The following is a 17944-nucleotide window of genomic DNA, read 5'->3' as shown; positions in this document are numbered from 1 at the left end:
GATAGATAGATAGATAGATAGATAGATAGATAGATAGATAGATAGATAGATAGATTATGGATAGATAGATAGATAGATAGATAGATGGATAGATAGATAGATAGATAGATAGATAGATAGATAGATAGATAGATAGATAGATTTTCAGTATGCAATGTGTAAAATATGCAATGCATTGTACAAAATCTACGATGTAAAAACATGCAATGTGCAGAAAATGTTTGCATATCTAAAGACTGAGTTTAATATCCCAAAACAAACATATGGGCAGTTCTGGAAACGTATCTAACATATGTACAGAAGAATACATCATTATATGGATTCTCGTTTGTGCATTTTAGAAAAACTTTGGCTTTTTGCGCTTCCTTTGTGCATTTTGCAGGATAATAGTGCAGCATTTCTCTCAGCAGGTGTCACCAAACTTGTGGAGTTGTCGCTCCGTCCGTGTGGCTTCATTCATCCAGCAGCCTGCGGAGGAGGACGGACTCCCAGCCGAGCGCAGAACTCCACACTTCATCCTGAACTCACTCCGGCTGCAAGCCTCGCTCGAACCGGGATTATTAAAGACCGAGAGGAGCAGGACCGGGACGACCCGCCGCATGCCTGTCCTCCTCCACGCAGGTAGGACTCTGGTGGATGGAGAAGCTGTGAAGCTGCGCTTTCACGCCTGGAGGAGAAGTTAGACGCGTTTAGTTTGTTAAATGATGCCTTCAGGGACCGTTGGGTTTAATCATCAGCAATAGGCGACATAACTACCAGAAGAGTCTGTAGCGCTCTTTATGACCACTTATTCACCCGGTTTACCTCCTGACAGGTCCTGGTGATAATGATAAAACTCAATATTTGTTCAAGTCAACTCCCATTAAACAAATTCCTGGTTCTGTTTGCTGATTGTCAGAACTCTGGTCCCTGACGCTCCAGACCAGGGTGGAGGGTCAGCAGGAGCCACAGACCGGGCTTTGTCTGAGTCCAACACTGTTTTTCTGTTTTATCTGCTTTGGAAAAGTTAAAAAACAACTTAGTGTGCTGCTGAATGTGCAGAAGGTGTCTCATTTTAGTTTGGGAACATGTTGAGAAGCTGAAATGTAAACTCACTTTCATGCTTTGAAGCTCAGAGCTGGACTTCATTTTTTATTAAATGGTTTTTATTATTGTGTCCATCCCAACCAAAACGTTCATGGATTCTGAACAGACATTTAATTTAAACAGATGTTGTCAGTTCACCAGAATGAGCTCAGCAGAGGATGTTTATGTGTCTAAATCTTCCTGCTCTGCATCTAAACATCTTTAACTTATTCATAAGTTTCCTGTAGCACAAGATTCAGGGCCGTAGTTGTGCCTAATTTAAATGTAAGTTCATCTTTTAACTCTTGTAATCGTGTTAACATGACAATATAAATAAATATTGTTAGTGCATTTTAATTAGTGATGCACGATATTAAAATTTCTGGCCGATACCGATATCAAGATTTCTGATATCGCCGATAACCGATATCACTGATGTCGATATTTCATTTTTGTTCTCACCCAAAAATGAGTATCAGTGAGCACTGTGATTCAAAAGAAGCCCAAATTAGACCACATAGTCTTCTAATTAGAAATGAATGGATTCTGATTTAACCTCCACGTGTGACTCAAACTTCCTCAGATTACGTCACGGTTTTGGGTTTTGTTCCATTTATTTCCTGTTTTATTTTGTACAGATCCTTGTGTGTCTCCGGTGGTTTTACTTCCTCTGTCTGTCTCAGTCTGATTAGTTCTCTGTATCTTCTCCTCAGTCTTCATCGGTTCTTCTGTTTGCTCCTCATGTGCATCAGGTTTGTGTTTTTTGCGTCTTGGATTTTTGAGATTTTTTCCGTTTGGATATTTGGCTTCCTCTGGATCTTGACGTTCGCTCTGACTTTTAGTTTAGATTCTTACAAATCTGGACCTGCTTCCTGTGAAACCTGCTAGATTTGATTAAAGTTTTTCCTTGTGCTTCGACCTGTCTGTGTTGTCTGAACTTCCCGCTAATCCCAGATTGATCGATATCATCAACAAGACGCCTGAGCTGAGTCGTTCAAGTGTAAATTAAATCTCTTCACTTCAAGGGCTAACAGTAGAGGAAGAATATAGCGTTGTTTGACACCAGAGGGAGTAACAAACCCACGTGTTTGCATATTGTTAAAGTTTTTACAAGCAGCAGAGCGACTGTACAGCGATTTATAATCTTCATAGCTTCCAGCAGACGTCTCCGATCAAAAGCCTGTCGAGAACCAACAAAACGTAAGGAAATCAATCCACTTTCTGCAGCTCTTGTTGTGCTCACTGGTTGAAATTGAGTGAATATAATCAATACGGTGTCATAGTTTTCTTCTGCATTCATTCTGCTCATTAGACAAATATTCTGCTGAGTCAGCCGAGCATCAGAGAACGACTTCGCTGAGCTAAAAAGGACAGTTTTCGACTCCTGGATTACAGATTTAGGCCGTGCAGATGGACTCGTGCTGCATTTAAAACAAAACTTCTGCAGGTTTCTTCAGATTCGTCCTGTTTAAAGCACATTTCACTTTTGAAAATATGAATAATCAGTTCAGATTTCCCTTAAGCTCATCTCATAAATCAAATACTACTTTAAAACACATCTGAAATGTAAGTGTCTGAACAGTAAATTGTGGATCAATCTGCTCAGGACAAACTCGTTCCTACTTTTAAAAGTGTTTTTACTTTGAGCGACTTCCAGTTATTCCCATTTTATTAGATTTCCTTTCAGAACGGTTGTGGATCATTGGTTTATTCCCCTAACTGTATCTGAGTTGTTGTAAATAAAGGATCATTCTCACTCGTAAACATACTTTCAGCCGTGTTTCTGTCATTCTGCAGCATTTTGAAAGCCAGACTTCCAGTTTGTCTTGCAGCTCCTTCGGTTTTATTCTCACTGGCTGAAGCAGATTTTCCAGTTTGACATTTCTCCATTCCTCAAATCCTCCCATACCATGATAATACCACCCATCAGCATTATTCCTTTGCTATTTCATACCTCTGTTGGCGCATGCGACCAGCCCTTCCTGTCATTGGTTCGGTTGTTCCATACCTACGAGGTATCCAACCTGTTTATTTGCCTGGCGGCCGTCGGCCGAGCAGGTTGTGTCACACCGAGGCTCCTAAACAAGAAGAAGAAGAAGACATTTGCTGGATACGTTCAAACATGTCGGCGCAGAAGGTTTGTGCATCTTTGTCGAGCTTTTTTTTCCCTGCGCGTGGCAGGTCGCAGCGTGTTGAGGTGGTCTGAGGTTTCTTTTCTGGTCTCTGGTGGATCGAGTTCAGCTGCCATTGAGAGCCTGAAGGGAGTGGACGTCCGGGTTGCACACAAAGACAGACCTTTTCCACAACCGGCAGGACTGTTTGAGTTTTGAGGAGTGGTTCTGTGGTTTAGAGTTGCAGTACAATGAAGGCTCATGCACAATAGGAGAAGCTTGTCAAAGGTGTAGACGACAAGTAGGTGTTCAGAGGAGACCAATCAGCCACGTGGAACAAGATCCTCAAGACCCTCCTCTGGTGAAAAACTAGTTCTTTCTTCTTCTTTTTTTGCCTTGTTAGTTTGTCTATGTGGTGTTTTTATATGCTGGAAATCATGAGGGAAACAGATGAGCTGTACCGATCGGAAAACACAGATTTGTACAGTGGGGTTGTAGGTGAGCTGGTGTGCCAGAGCTGCTGCCGGTGTAGAGTTACGTCTCGGACATTTTAAGGCGCGAAGGGGTTATTTGCATGGAACCAGACTTCTAAACATCAAAGTTTGACGAAAAGGGAGGAGTTCTTAGAGGTTAAATCAAAGATCAGAGTGTGGAAAGAAAGTTCCTGCCTCCTTTTGTTTCTTGTCGGCGGCTTCATACTCTAAGTGCAACATTTCATCTCTGAAGTGTGCTGTTATCTCCAAACTGTGTCCGTTCGCTTATCGCAGCTCCTCTGGTGTGTTTTTGAACAGCTCGTGCTCACGTGACCTGCTTTTAATAACACCTATCAATTCAAATCGTGGGCTATTTATTGCTTTTCCATTTGCATCTTGGCGTCCTTTCCTGTGCAGTACCTCCCACCTGAAGCTTACTCAGCTGACGAGGACGCAGGCGATTGGAAACATTTCCTACAAATCAGATAAAAGATCAATAAAGTGGAGTTTCATTTTCACTCAACAGCTCCATTTCCTGCTAATGAAGTTTAATGGCGCAAGTTCTGACAAGTGAAACCCACATGTTGGCTTTGGTGTCAGTGTTTAACCTTTACATGCTCAGAGTGTACCCTTTTAGATCAAACTCAACTTCATTTTTTAAGACCTTTTTCTCCCACGTTGTCTGACACCATCATGAGCAGTTTGTTGTGTTTCTGCTGTTCTCACGCTGGAGGGAAGTCATTTGCAGATTAACAGATAAGATGTTCAGGATTCTTGCAGATGACTAAAAATGTCTTGAAATGCTCCTGGAGAGAGTCGGGAGAGCTCGCTGGTTGTGCAGAAGCAGGCGGACAGAGGGGGATTGTGCTCCTGTGCTGAGCAGAGCCTTTACATAAGGAGGTCAGTGTGCTGAACACACCACACCTCCTGCTCTGTCGCAGCTCCGTCGGCCTTCGTGGCTTGTTAAACATCTTCTTTTCACCTACGCCGAGTAGTTAGGGGAAGTCGGAGGACCACTTTGCAACACGATTCAGCAGATTGTATTCTAAAGAACTAAACTTGAAAGTCGAGTCTGATCCAGGTACACAGATGCCTACAGGTGATACACTGGCAGGGGCGAGTTAATTAACAACCATACAGTGAAAAACAACCCACCTGAGTCAGTCCCACAGTTTTACCTTTGAAAAACCAGAGAAGTTGCCTCATTTCCTGCAGGAGGCTGCAGTAAACTCTGCGACTCTCGAGGTGACTCGATGCAAACCTCAGCGCGGTTTTCTTCTGAACGTTCAGCTCTCTGCACATGTCATTTTGAAATTTGGGGGCCTCGTCGACGAGGCGACAGAGAAAAGTGGAAGTGGCGACTCACAGATAAAATGCTTCAGTCAGGAAATGTGAGACTAAAAAGAGAAGAATGTCCAGACCTGCAGGATGCCGGCGGTGTGAGACTGGTAATAATCATCTGATTGCTGTAATCGGTTGTCTGCGGTGGTTTGTAAATACAAGACGCCATGTTTTTATGTTAAAGTTTAGCTGGAGGCTATAGATTAAATGCTATAGGAAGTTAAACCTGTTGAATATTGCTGTGGTCAAGTTTCGGCGTGTTGTGACACAGCGAGTGTTTGTGGTGGCAGAAATACTTTGATCCTCTACAAAAACAACCTCTTACACATAGAAGTCCTTCATTCATCATTCCTGAGGTAAAGGCCACTAAAATGACCCTGTGACTGATGGATTTAACTCTAGTGATTAACTGTGTTTGAAAGAAGTTGCTTTCTTTATTTAATCCCTCACAATCTGTGGACACGTTTTCCATCAGTCATTCCTGAAGGGATAATTAAATCAAACAGCTGACATTTCATAAGGACGTCACTTTAATGCCTGAACAAACTGAGGAGTTCCTCCCAGACAGGTTGCACCACTGCAGCTATAAATACTCAGGGAGCCTGTAAAACACCTTTAATGACAGATCTTCACCACATTCTGAAGCAGAGCTGAACTTTACTGCCTCTGAGAACATGTTCTCCTCGTCCTAAGATGCATGGGAGGAGGGAAGTTTAAGATTTGCACCAGAGATAAGAGATGCAGGAAAACATCTAGTAGTCTTTGTATGAAGGGAAGCCGTGTGGGGATTTGCAGCCTGAATCCTGGAACAGATCTCCACACTAGCCGGGTACAAGATGCATGTCAGCTGTTTCAGATGCTGCTTTTATTGTTCACGTGTGTTCCATGTGCTGCAGGCCAGTCGCAGGAATGCGTGCAGCGCCACAGGCTGGACGAGTTAGCCTTCTGTTGAACAACTCTCTGACTGCAGCCCTGATCCTTCTGTAGCCACTTTCTCCCTTTTTCTCAGACTCTTCACCCTCAAACTGTTCCACTATTCCTTCAGCTTCTGCATCTCGTTGAAAGACACTCTTCCTGAGATTGGTAGATGCCTCCTCTCTCTCGCTCAGCTCGATTTTGCTCTCTCGTTTTGTTTCAAGGATTCCTCGTCGTCTGCTGACTCGGAGAAAGAGTCCCCCGCCATGGTCTTGCCCTCGTCGCACTCCTCGAGGCTGAAGTACATGTCTCTGGGGGTGCTGGTGCTGCAGACCACCTCGCTGGTGCTCACCATGCGCTACTCCCGAACCCTGAAGGAGGACGGCCCCCGATACCTGGCCTCCTCCGCCGTGGTGTCGGCCGAGGTGCTCAAGATCATCACCTGCAGCATCCTGGTCCTGATGGAGAACAGTGAGTGTTTGTGTTGAGTTCACGCCACTGCGTCCAACATCTCTGCCCGCGGCCCTGTAAATGCTCCCCGTTCTTCCTAATGAGCTCCGCGGGTGGTCCGTCCCTGACAACGCTCCCTCTGTCTCCGGCAGATTATAACATGCGGGCGATGAACCAGCTGCTGAAGGAGGAGATTGTGAACAAACCCGCCGAGACCCTGAAGCTGGCCGTTCCTGCAGGGATCTACACGCTGCAGAACAATCTGCTCTATGTGGCCCTGTCCAACCTGGACGCAGCCACGTATCAGGTTACACACGAATGAATGAATGAGTGAGTGAATGAATGAATGTGCTGCTGGTTCCAGGTCACTGCATCTGCGTGTAAGGGAACTGGTTCCTCAATGGTTTGGCACACGTCTTACCGGGTCCAGAGAACAATCGCTGGCAAATATTTTTAGAAACACTTCCCACACTTTCACTAATAAAAAAAAACTCTGCTGCGTCTTGTGAATATCAAACACTCAAACAGAAAGGTTGCCTCAGCAAACACACCTCCCAGAAAGAATGGGACTGAAATGGCAAAGACTCCAACGTTATTTACTGTTTTCGCTGATATTTATGAGGCTTTAACACTGAAAAGCAGCAAAACCTTTTACTTTTTTTAAAATAGGAAACAAGGACGTACTCGTTTTTTCCTTTCAGTTGCATAACCACCGTTTTTCCACCACATTAACATCACTGTGTTCTTGACCTACAGTTTTAGCTTGGAAGTGCCTGAGTCTTGCCACACTTGAGGCCTTCTGCACTCATCGTCGCACAGGATGTTTGAGCGCTCCATCATTTAAGGAAGCAATAAGAAAATAACTAGTGAGTTATTTTAAATTAGGGGACCTTTACTGTTAGTGCAGCAGAAGATACCCAGCTGTCTTAATGTTTAGGCTGTTTTAATTTTACGTTTGTAAAAGCAAATCAGCTACGAAAAATGAACAACCTTGTGGATTAGAGACGTCTGAGGCCATTTCCCAATACCAATCTGATGCCACAGAGATAAAGCACATGTATTATTCATCGTACTCACAGGGACCTCCAAGGTGGGAAAAGGTAGATTAAAATAAAACTTATTGTGATGTTTCATATCGCCTGGAAAGCAAACACACTACAGGTCAAGTGCAGTACTCTAGTGCTCCTCCAGCCTTATGTACACATTTAGGTTGTAATAGACGTGTTATGTGTCCGTTTGTGCTCCACACAGGTCACGTACCAGCTGAAGATCCTCACCACGGCGCTCTTCTCCGTCTCCATGCTGGGGAAGAGGTTGGGTTTCTACCAGTGGCTCTCGCTGCTCCTGCTAATGGGTGGAGTCGCTCTGGTGCAGGTATCAGCAGAAAGACACTGTGTGTAAAAGACAGATGCTGCAAAAGTGAAGCCAGCGTGACGGCGGCTTAGACCTGCATTCTTTCCAACAGCCAGCAGGGGGCGACACCTCTGGTTGCTAAAAACAATTCTGAATGTGTAGACATGTATGAGAAAGTTACCCGACTTGTCAGGAAACATTTTATTAATGAGTTAGTGACGAGTCTTCATTACTACAACATGGTTTTACAGCCATGACTCGATAATCCAGCCCCTAACAATCCGAAAACCTTTCAGGAAAAACCTTTTCTTTTATGGATTCAATTTTGATTAATATTTACTTTATATTGCCACATTATTTATTTTTTATTTTATTATTCTTTTATTGATTTATTTTTGTCATTCGGCGCTCTCACTGCTCCACACACAACTGCCAACATTATTATATCAACTCAACCCACTAAAAAGAATGTTTGCGACTTAAAAGCTCGATCCAAATCAATAAATAAAATCTGTAGCTTGGAGCTGTGCGTTTATTTAACGTGTGTGTGGGATCGATACGACTTCATCAGTGAGCTACGCTGCTTTGTCTGGACAGACTTTAAGAACTCTGTCCGTCTCTCTGCATGTGTTCATCTATGTTTTTCCCTCCTCAGTGGCCCACGGAGTCCGGAGGCGACTCGGAGGAGAAGGTTCTGTCTGCCGGCTCCCAGTTTGTGGGTCTGATGGCCGTGCTCATGGCCTGCGTATCCAGCGGTTTCGCCGGAGTTTACTTTGAGAAGATCCTCAAGGAGACGAAGCAGAGCGTGTGGGTTCGTAACATACAGCTGGGTGAGTGTCTCTGGTTTGTGTTGAAGTAGGTCATAGATGAGTTTAGTGACTGACGCTGTGTGTGAAAAAGAAATGGTGAGGAAAGATAGAAAGCAAGGCTTCTGAATGGAATAATAATATGGATAATCTCCACACACACAGGAAATAATATATGATTGGATTTAAATAGATTAAAGACGATGAAGTGGTCCTGTTCCACTGTCACTTAGTAAAGACATGATGGTGACATCTTAACAGTAATAACTATAATCACTTGTGCAGCTCGACTCTTGTTCTCTCTGGCTGAAGGCCTCTGATGCTCGCGTCTCTGTTGTTGTGTCACCTTAAAGGACTGTTTCACAGTTAGACGGAACAACAAAGGAACAAGTTTTTCAGGTTCAACAGATGAGCATTCCCTACATGTCGCAAATAGCTCACAGTCGGCCGTTTCTGAATGTCGTCTGTAAAGTAATAACAATATTCTCATCTCAGAAAGGGAATCAAATGACAGAACCGTTCCTTGTTAGGTGATAAGTGCAGGAACTTTTCTAATACGTAGAATGTTGTTGTTTTCTCCTCGTTTCGGCTCAATAAAGGCAGTCTGTCACTTTGTATGAAACTGCAAAAAAAAAAATGTATTTAAGGCTCAGTTTTAGGACTTTAGTCTGAATGAGATTCTGTGATTTCACGGCTGAAGCAGAAGACTAAAAGCTCACACACACACACAGACACGTTCATCTCTTGCATTTCTTGGCGTGTTTGTGTGTTACGACGGTGTGATGACACTCCGAGCAACTGACTGTTAGCAGGGAGGAGCTGCAGGCGGGTTTACGGTCGTGGGAGTTGGCTGGATTTCTGTCAAACCTGACCACAGAGTTACATTTTCTCCTCTATGTGTGTGTGTGTGTGACCTCTAGGGGCTGTTAGTTGTAGTAAAACAGCTTTTTTTTCTCTTTCCTTCCCGCCTTCACCAAGAACAGTTGAATCATCAGCGGGTTGTTTCTGAATTATCTGGAGAAGCATCATCGTCTCCGACTCTCTCTTTCAGGTTTGTTCAGCTTCGTGTTCGGCTTCGTGGGAATGATGGTGTACGACTTCCAGAGCGTGAGGCAGTCGGGGATGTTTCAGGGCTACAGCACCATCACCTGCGTAGTCGTTGTTTTGCAGGTTTGGCTTCCCTTCATCCTCCTTCATCTGAACATTTTAACAGGAGGTGCACGTGGCAGCGATAAGAGCAAAAATAAAACTACAAATACAGCAATGGAAAAAATGCTTCATTACAAGTAAATGTCCTGCATGGAAAGAAGTACAGTCTGCAGTACTGGCAGCAAAATGAAGTTTTGGTCCTTCTGACTGATAGATTATTATATTTGACATAATCAAATTATTAAGAGTGTATCAGCAGCATGTTGCTGGAAGTTTGAACTACTTTTATCCAGGTTTACATACAGAGACAGAAGATAAATGAGTGTTAGAGGAAAGAAGAAAAAACAATAAGCAAAGCTGTTTTCAAGTTTTGACCTTCTTTGCTAATCTTTGGGAAGTTCAGAGAGAAAAATCCCCGTTTTGTGGAGCTGTTATGAACTCATAGACGTCTGACCCGATTACGCACATCAATATGAGAACTAGAAAAGACTCACATTTGGGCTTTTCTGCCCTGAGTTTGACCTGTAAGGCTGCTGCTGTGTTGAGTGACTGTTTTTAAACCCTGCTTTCTGCCTGTAGGCTCTGGGCGGGCTGGTCGTCGCTGTGGTCATCAAATACGCAGACAACATCCTAAAAGGATTTGCCACCTCCCTGTCAATCATCGTGTCCACGCTCACCTCGTACTTCCTGCTGAAGGACTTTAACCCCACCGGGTAAACATGTGCACGCTCACACACGCTCACAAACACTTTATCAGTAGAAAAACATTGCATGCTTGAGTGTTTTTCTATTTTGCAGCCTCGTTGCAGCAATCTGAAATGTGTCAGCAACTGTTGGATTGATTATCAAGGAAGATACTGGCTGTGCAAGAATGGCAATACACCAATAGGTTGTCAGATTAACAGTCCAGCATAGCAACAACATGGTGGTTAGGAACTCCATCCACCTCCCTACTCTGATGTTTTCAATAAAACTCAAAAAGAGACAAAACACACAGAAAACGAGGTTAAAGATAAACTTGACTGATTTTTTTTTTTTTTAGACTACTGTCACAGTGTTTTGTTGTGATTAATTTGAAGAGTTCATTTGCAGAAACAGATAACTCCACTTGTTTGTTCTTGTTTGCTTGAGATAATATCGATCAAACTGAAGCTGACTGGATGTGACTCAGTAGAAATGACAGCAACAGAGGTAACTGACTGATGTTGTCTCAGGTAGACGATGGAGAAGTTCTGAAGGTTTGTTAAGATGGAGTTCTCTGTTTCTGCAAATGAACTCTTCGTTTCCTTCCAGCGCCACCATTTAGGTCACACTTCCTGATCAAACAGCAGCAAGTTTAGCATGTCTGGCGGTAGTTATCAACAAAGATGGTGAACACAGTAAACACCTGCTGAACATGATGAGGTTTAGACATGAAAACACCTCCAGAAGTGAACTAAGAGCTCATCTGATTATTGATTCAGGTCATTTTAACGCCTCTTTTTTTAATCTCCTAGTCTTTCTGCTCTCTCTCTCTCAGGTTATTTTTCTTCGGAGCATTGCTGGTAATCGCTGCCACGTTTCTTTACGGCTATGAGCGAAAACCCGCCAGCAGCAGCGCCGTCAAAGTGTAGCCAGAGACCCCTGCGAGACGCCACGTGAGCGGCCAGACGGCGGCCATCCAGCCTGGACAGAGCGGGACTCTACGGGCCCGGTGTGGCGTGTGGATGTTACAGATGTGGGGAAACACAGACAGAACATCACCCGTTACTGCCGAACCGCTAACGGCTGAATCTTCACTTCTCTGAGGGGGAAAAAGAAATGCGGCTTTGCACAACAGACGGGGGTAAATATTGTGACGTACATGTGCTTGGTGAGGTTTTTGGAGCGAAGTGGCCACCTCAACACACACCGAAGCAGTGAGACTAAACGTACTGTATGTGCAATTTAAAGGGAGGTATTTTTAAAATATGATACTTTATAGTTCAGACTTTGTGTATTTATATGATTTGGGACAATGGGGACTGTGTGGGGGTGTCAGTAGAAAACAAAAAGGGGATTATTAAGAGTTCTCACAGCGCCTGAATGTGAAAATCCTCGACAGAGCTTCCATCTAGTGGTGGAATGAGGAGCAAACTTGCTGCAAAGAGGAGGGGTTACCTCTTGTCCAAAGATGCTGAATGTCCTCTTTTTTTTTTCTTTTTTCTTTTTTATATCAGATGAGATAAAAGGGATACGACTGCTTTGACCTTGCTGCTCACAGTCTGAGTATTTATATCAAAAGCGCTCGTTTTACGGTTATTTAAATGCAAAAAAAAAAATCAAAAATAAATGTCTTTATGTGAGAACAAATGAATAAATTAAAGTATCTTTTATGCTGAAACCACCGGCTCTGCCTTGATCTGTTCTTACATCAAAGTGTGTGTGATTGTGAGAGCGCCACGCACACACACACACACACACACACAGCAGCAGCGAGGCACACCCATGAATATTTTGAACTGTGTGGTTTTTTTTTCCACTTCCAGTTGCAGCGCGCTCAGGAAACACCAAACCAGTCTCTATAGCAACAGATGGCTGAATGAGCTGAAGGTGACAAATTAGTCCGACCTAATTTGACTTCTGTGTAAATGGTAGTAAGAAGCTTTTTCTTAAAAATATAGTCAGCAATAACCCTTACAAATAAAAGCACATCAAATCTAACTCTTATAAAGCCTAGTTTTTCCCCCACCTCGTTGCTGCCTGATCAGTTCTGATAATATTTGCATAGTTGTGGATTTTCTGAGAAGATCTGAGGCTTCGCAGTGATGAGGTGGTCAGACAGAGAGCGGGCATATGGGAAGGTGAGGCGTGAACCTGGAGAGAGGCACAGATGGAGGATGAGTCATGTGACTTGTGTGTGGAGTGGCAGGCCGGGACTTGGACCGATCCCAGGATGAGACACCGGACAGACCGTGACGCCACCAGAAGATCCTCAAACCCCGTGTTTATCTGCCACAAACACACACAGGAGGAGACGCTGGTTCGCTTCCACACCAGATACAGAGTGGATTTAGATTCCCTGATTGTTGGAAGATTTATGCAACTTTGAAGTGCAACACGACCCGATTAGCGCCCCGTCAAATTCACCCTCGGTTGTAGTGCGGCCCCATTCCAGCTATAATATACGAGAGTGGGATCGGCCTCCTTGTTTTAAATCTGTTGTATGGCGCCGCTCCAAGTCATTTGCGCTGCACTTATTGAAAGCTCGGCTGACGTTATTTATTTAACGTAGTAACAGTTCCAGCTCGTCTTTCAATTTCAGCTAAAGAGGCTGACAGTAGAAGAAGAAAAAACAACTCCAGTGAAAACTATAGTAGATTTTTTTTCTTTTTTTTTATATCTTCCAGACTTTTATGGCAAGTGGGTGCTCTTAATACAATCTGATCAAGTTTAATCTTAACCTAAAAAGATTCATATAATACTTTATCTCTTTTAAAATGATCTGAATACATCCTTTGATTCTGGTACCGAGTGTGCTGAAGGCCTTTGTTGGCACTGACGAGGTTTAACTCAGGGTTGTTGTTTTTTTTTTTGTTGTTTTTTTTTGGCTGACTTTTCAATCAAAATGTCTTCAGGTATCAAGGTATACAAAACAAATGCTATTCTTAAACTTCTTCGCGGACAGTTTTTCTCGTCTCCCTCTCGCTCTCATGCAATAAGGTCTACATAAGGATGCAGGATGCAGTTCTTGTTGTGGTCTAATACCTCTGCGGTACGACTAAAAACAGTTCCATCGTCGCTAAAAAGGCAGGCAGAACTCGTTTGCGGAGGTCCAAAAACTTGTCAAACAAGCCTCGATGCAACTCCAGGTCCTTGTCTGTCGTAGACTCCCGAGACGTAAAATCCACTCTGGCTTCTCGTAATAGTCCTCTTGACTCTTTCAGGAGCTACAGGATTTCCAGATACATCCAGAACAGCTATGCTTTCGTCTGTGCAGCTTTAAGACCCTTTTATTTAGGCGGTATGACCACAAGCGGCGCCCCTCTCCTCGGCCTCCACATGAGCACTTGGGCGTCGTTGGCGTTGGGCCTCCCCAGCGCGTTGGGAGGGATGGGCTCCTGGTAGTTGAGGATGTGCGGCTGCTCCTGGTAGGGACGACCCACCAACGAGGCCCGAGAGCCCAGAGGCATGTCCGGGTCCACGGCGATGTCCACCCGCATCCGCCACCGAACCGTCTGCAGCACGATGCGCTCCTGCAGGAGGAGAGGCCTGATGTTAGCATGGTCGATACTGTGTGTGAGTCTATTTTAGGCACGTTAAGCATCTTGTTGCAGCCTCATTTGATTGTGCATTATGTCCTGCTGCAAGTAGACGTGTGGTTAATGTGCACAGTAATGAATGATGGTATTAGGGATCTTTTCATTTTAGCTGACACGGGAGAACAGTTGATTAGAGAATCTTAATGCGGGTTTCCTGCTCCTATCTCAGGATTTCTACAGGTACGCTCCACTCCTGCTCTCAGTCAGCGCTGAAGACGAGCCTGAACAGCTTCTCTACATGATCCTACCAAGAATCTAGCTCCTCCACAAACACAGTACACAACTACTGCAGTCACTCTGACGCTCGTTTTACGCTGGACTGACTGTTGATGCCCACTGCAGGGGCTTTATTGAGGAGGACTGAAGAGCTGCTTTGTAACTTTACACCAGGAAAAGAAGTGCAGGAGGGGCTGATTACATCACAGCCAGTCTGTGTGGAAATGCACGAGTAGTTTCTAAACAGCCGGTGTTTTTCACTTCCAACTGGACAAAACATGTCTGTGATGTGTGGATGCAGTTTAGAGGAAACTGGTGCGGATTAACGCAGACTCCTCTCTGTGTTCTGGTCCTGTACCTTGGTGACGGAGTTCATGGCCACCAGCCAGGTGATGAAGCTCTGGTCCCTGGTGATGTGGGTCAGCATGGGTGTGTTGCTGTTGCTGATGGGAACCGCCCAGGTCACGCTGGGGTAGAAGTTGTCGTTCATGCTGACCGTCAGACGGGACGGTTTGGACGTGGGTCCGGTCAGGGTGACCGTCTCGGTGGTGTTGCCGTACCAGGGGTAGCTGACGCCGTCCGAGTCACTGATGGCCTTGACCCGACCCTCTCTCAGCTCCGGTAGCTCCCAGCTGGACCTGGAGGAGGACGCAGAGGATGAGACAGACACATACAGACACGGCAACAGTCTGGAGGTCTCTCCGGTACACTTACATGCCGATGTCTCCGTAGGTGTTGTAGAACTCCATCTGGGTACAGGCCTGGATCCAGCCCACCACCCAGGTCTCATTGCGGGGCACTGGCGGCATCACAACTCCTGCTGAGGCCCTGAAGTAAGGCGTCTTGTAACGCAGCACAATCGGTGAGTTCTCCTCGATGATGGTGGGACACTGGTCAATAGAGGCGGACACCTCGTACACCACAATGTTCTCCCGTCTGATGCGGGGCTTGCATGCGATGCTCTGAATACAGCCCATAGTGCAGGCGGCGAGCAAAATGAGCAAAACCAGAGAAGAAGGGAGCAAATGATACCTGGCCAGTATGCACATCAGTCCCCCCCTCAGGGTTCCACCCTTGCCTGAAGAGCAGATCTTAATCTTTCAATTCATCAGTGATGGAGTTGGGAAGAAACAAAAAGAGAGGAGAGAAAAATGATGGTGGAGGAGCACAGTCACCATTGATCAAACATCAGAGCATCCACCACCATGCGCTGAGGATGAAGTGGAGGTGAGCTCGCGGTGTTGACTTGGGGGGAAGTATCACAGATCTCCGCAGCCTCCTCCCCCCGGTCTGCCTGCTGACTGCCGCACTGCCCTTGGCGCTCGTCCCCAGAAACTGCAATCCGGCCTCCCCTGGGCTGCTGCTGCTGCTTCTCCGCCGAGCGTCCGCAGGCTCCTCCGCTCCGTGTCGAGTCCGCACGTCCGGCTGCACGTCGGTGCCCCTTGATCCTGCTGCTCTGCTCCCGGCTCTGCGCTGTCATGTCAAGTGGCGACAGGGCAGCCAGGTGCGTCAGAGGAGGGGGGCTCGATGCCTTTTGTTTGCTTGGCTTTTCCCTGGATTAGCCTTGCGTTCGCGCGGCGCCCTCAAAACGCAAAATCGGGGTCTTCATCACTTTGACCTACATGAAAAGAGGCTTCGTCAAAAAAAAGAGAGAGAGAGTCTTATAACGGCGAGCCAACGGAGCTTTAACGCGCTATTTTAATGTTTCCCTCCCAGCGTGCTTCCATTCTTGGGGATGCATGAATGGTGCATCATGAATGGAGGCAGCGAGGCAGCAGAAACGTGCAGAGAAGCAGCGGCTAGATACCATGTCGACCGGCCGCCTCGTCGGTGCGTCTCCTCGGGCTGCTGCGCGTCAACGGACCGGATAGCATCCTTCCTCCAGCGGCGGGTCGCCCTGTTCGGTTTGGAGATGCTGATGCTGTAGAGGCGGCGGAGGAGGGGCGTCACCCGACCTCTGCATTGAAAAAAATAACAAGTGCAGGGGGCGGGGCCACGCGGCTGCGTCACGGGCCCAGTCGGCTCTCCCATTGGTCGAAAGGGCTCGATCGCGGAAGTGGTGTCGTTTGTGCTCATCGACCGACACTGACACGCATTCACCGGGCGGCTCGGCTCGTTATTTCACGCTCACAGCCCGCCGGTTCGCATCCGTCGCTGGTGGTTTATGCTCGGCCGCTTGTTCGGGTCTCAGAGGGTGTCGTCCTTCCTCTACCGGGTGTCGCTGATGATGAAGCCGCAGGTTGTGTTCGTGCTGGGCGGGCCTGGCGCCGGCAAAGGGACCCAGTGCTCCAAAATCGTGGAGGTACGAGAGGTAGCGAGCAGAAAGGACAAAGACAAGTGGCGGATTTTGTTGGTTAACACTCAGCCTATCGTGATGAGAACAGTGTTCGGTGGGTTTCCGAACCGTTGCGGCTTTCAGGAGCATCTTTTTGACGAGGTGGCGGCTCGGTTTCACTGAGTTCCGGTTGTCCTCTAAAGACGAAGCTGGCTGTTAGCCTGTCAGCTAGCTGGTTAGCCGCTCGCTTTATGGGCTCATTTAGGACATTTAGAGGAGCTGCAGAGGAACGGTTTGACCCTCCAGGACTCCCTCAAGACTTATTATGTGACATCTCAGTCAAAGCAGCGGAGAACGCTGTGTGTTTTAGTTCTGTTTAGTCCAAGCACTGAATGAATGGGCTGAATTCATATCTGTGTTTGTTTCTGCCACTGGTTTCCTGATCTGTGGCTGATTTCATGTCACTGTGGGATTCAGTACAACAGGAGATGCAACAGAGACTCTATCCTGGTGAAATCCATTTTAAAAAGAGGTCAGAGGTGCTACTCTAAAGGAAATTCTTCTATTACAGCCCTGATAAGTGATAAAGTTTAATCTGCGTGTGGAGCAAAGGGCAGGAGGTTATTTCACAAAGCAACTCCTCCACCCTTTATTACATAACTGTTCTCTGATTGTTTAAACTTCTATTAAAACATGTGGCAGAATTCACAACACAGCAGTTGTTTTTAATTTCTGTCAACAGAGTCAGATCATAAAATCAGTATATCAGCAGAGCAGCAGGTTAAAGGTGACGGTGGGTTGGTATAGAATCACATTTAGACACTATTTCATATCTGTTCTGTTGTCCGACAGCAGATGATTCTGTAAATGAGAACAGCTTTGTTGAGATTTTGTGTTGAAATGTAGAACATGTGGGCACAGAGAGCAGGAGAGAAGCTGAGGAGCTCCTGTTTCTCTTCAGGTGTTTCTACATTTTTGCTGTGTCGATTGTGTCGAGTCTGTCCTTTAGCTTCACGCAGAGCAAACAGGAGACATCCTGTTGACATTTCTTCCACGTTGTAGCCTTATGGCCGACTTACCACTGTCAGCCTGGTTATGTAACGGTGGCTGTAAGTCTGGAGTGCACTTGGCCAACCTGTCACCGACTTGGAGCACAAACACATGTTGACATTTATTAGATGAGGAGCTGATCACGGTGTTACCACATTAATACTCATATTTAAAAGTATACTTAGCAGCTAAACCTGGATCGTAAAACAAGCTTTCAGCCACACACCTGGAAGAGACAAAAGAAATCTGCCTTAAGATCTCAAAGTGTGCACTGCAGGATTAGAAGGTCAGATATACAGCTAGCAGAGATGCCATCAAGGGACTCAGTAAATATCCTAAAATATATATCCCAAAATATTTCCATGCATTTGTTTTCTTATCTGTCTTTTCTGTGTTGCTCTCCTGTTCCTCGCTCATTTTGCTGTGCATGTTTGTAGCTAAGGTGGCTCAGTGGTTAGCT

At 45.7% G+C, this 17944-nt stretch overlaps 3 protein-coding genes across 4 annotated transcripts in view; 2 read left to right on the top strand and 1 right to left on the bottom strand.

Moving 5' to 3' along the window:
* Positions 1-3039: 3039 nt before the first annotated feature.
* On the top strand, positions 3040-11963 carry slc35a3b (solute carrier family 35 member A3b). Of its 2 annotated transcripts, none has more exons than XM_008282633.1 (8): positions 3040-3202; positions 6130-6376; positions 6508-6662; positions 7607-7729; positions 8364-8538; positions 9566-9684; positions 10243-10376; positions 11183-11963. In XM_008282633.1, exons 1-8 carry the CDS (start codon positions 3188-3190, stop codon positions 11274-11276), a joined length of 1062 nt encoding a protein of 353 aa, XP_008280855.1. In that variant the 5' UTR covers positions 3040-3187; the 3' UTR covers positions 11277-11963. The 2 variants fall into 2 exon arrangements, with proteins under 2 accessions (XP_008280855.1, XP_008280935.1); XM_008282713.1 differs by lacking the exon at positions 3040-3202 and adding an exon at positions 3317-3537.
* Positions 11964-13634: 1671 nt separating this feature from the next.
* On the bottom strand, positions 13635-15208 carry fam78ba (family with sequence similarity 78 member Ba). The gene is made up of 3 exons (XM_008282517.1): positions 14874-15208; positions 14518-14797; positions 13635-13877 (listed from the first exon to the last, which is right to left on the bottom strand). The coding sequence occupies exons 1-3, from the start codon at positions 15206-15208 to the stop codon at positions 13635-13637; spliced, it is 858 nt and encodes a 285-aa protein (XP_008280739.1).
* A 1011-nt stretch (positions 15209-16219) lies between these two features.
* The window catches only part of cmpk (cytidylate kinase), a 6178-nt gene continuing 4453 nt past the window's right edge, over positions 16220-17944 (top strand). Inside the window, exon 1 of the mRNA XM_008282393.1 lies at positions 16220-16461. Coding sequence (XP_008280615.1) covers positions 16324-16461 — 138 coding nt within the window. The 5' untranslated portion in view covers positions 16220-16323. The remainder of the gene's footprint in view (positions 16462-17944) is intronic.

This window comes from Stegastes partitus, unplaced genomic scaffold (genome assembly GCF_000690725.1).
Source record: "Stegastes partitus isolate 25-593 unplaced genomic scaffold, Stegastes_partitus-1.0.2 Scaffold0, whole genome shotgun sequence".
Lineage (NCBI taxonomy): Eukaryota > Metazoa > Chordata > Actinopteri > Pomacentridae > Stegastes > Stegastes partitus.
Note: the sequence above shows the minus strand (reverse complement) of the source record. Positions and strands in the feature narration are given on the sequence as shown.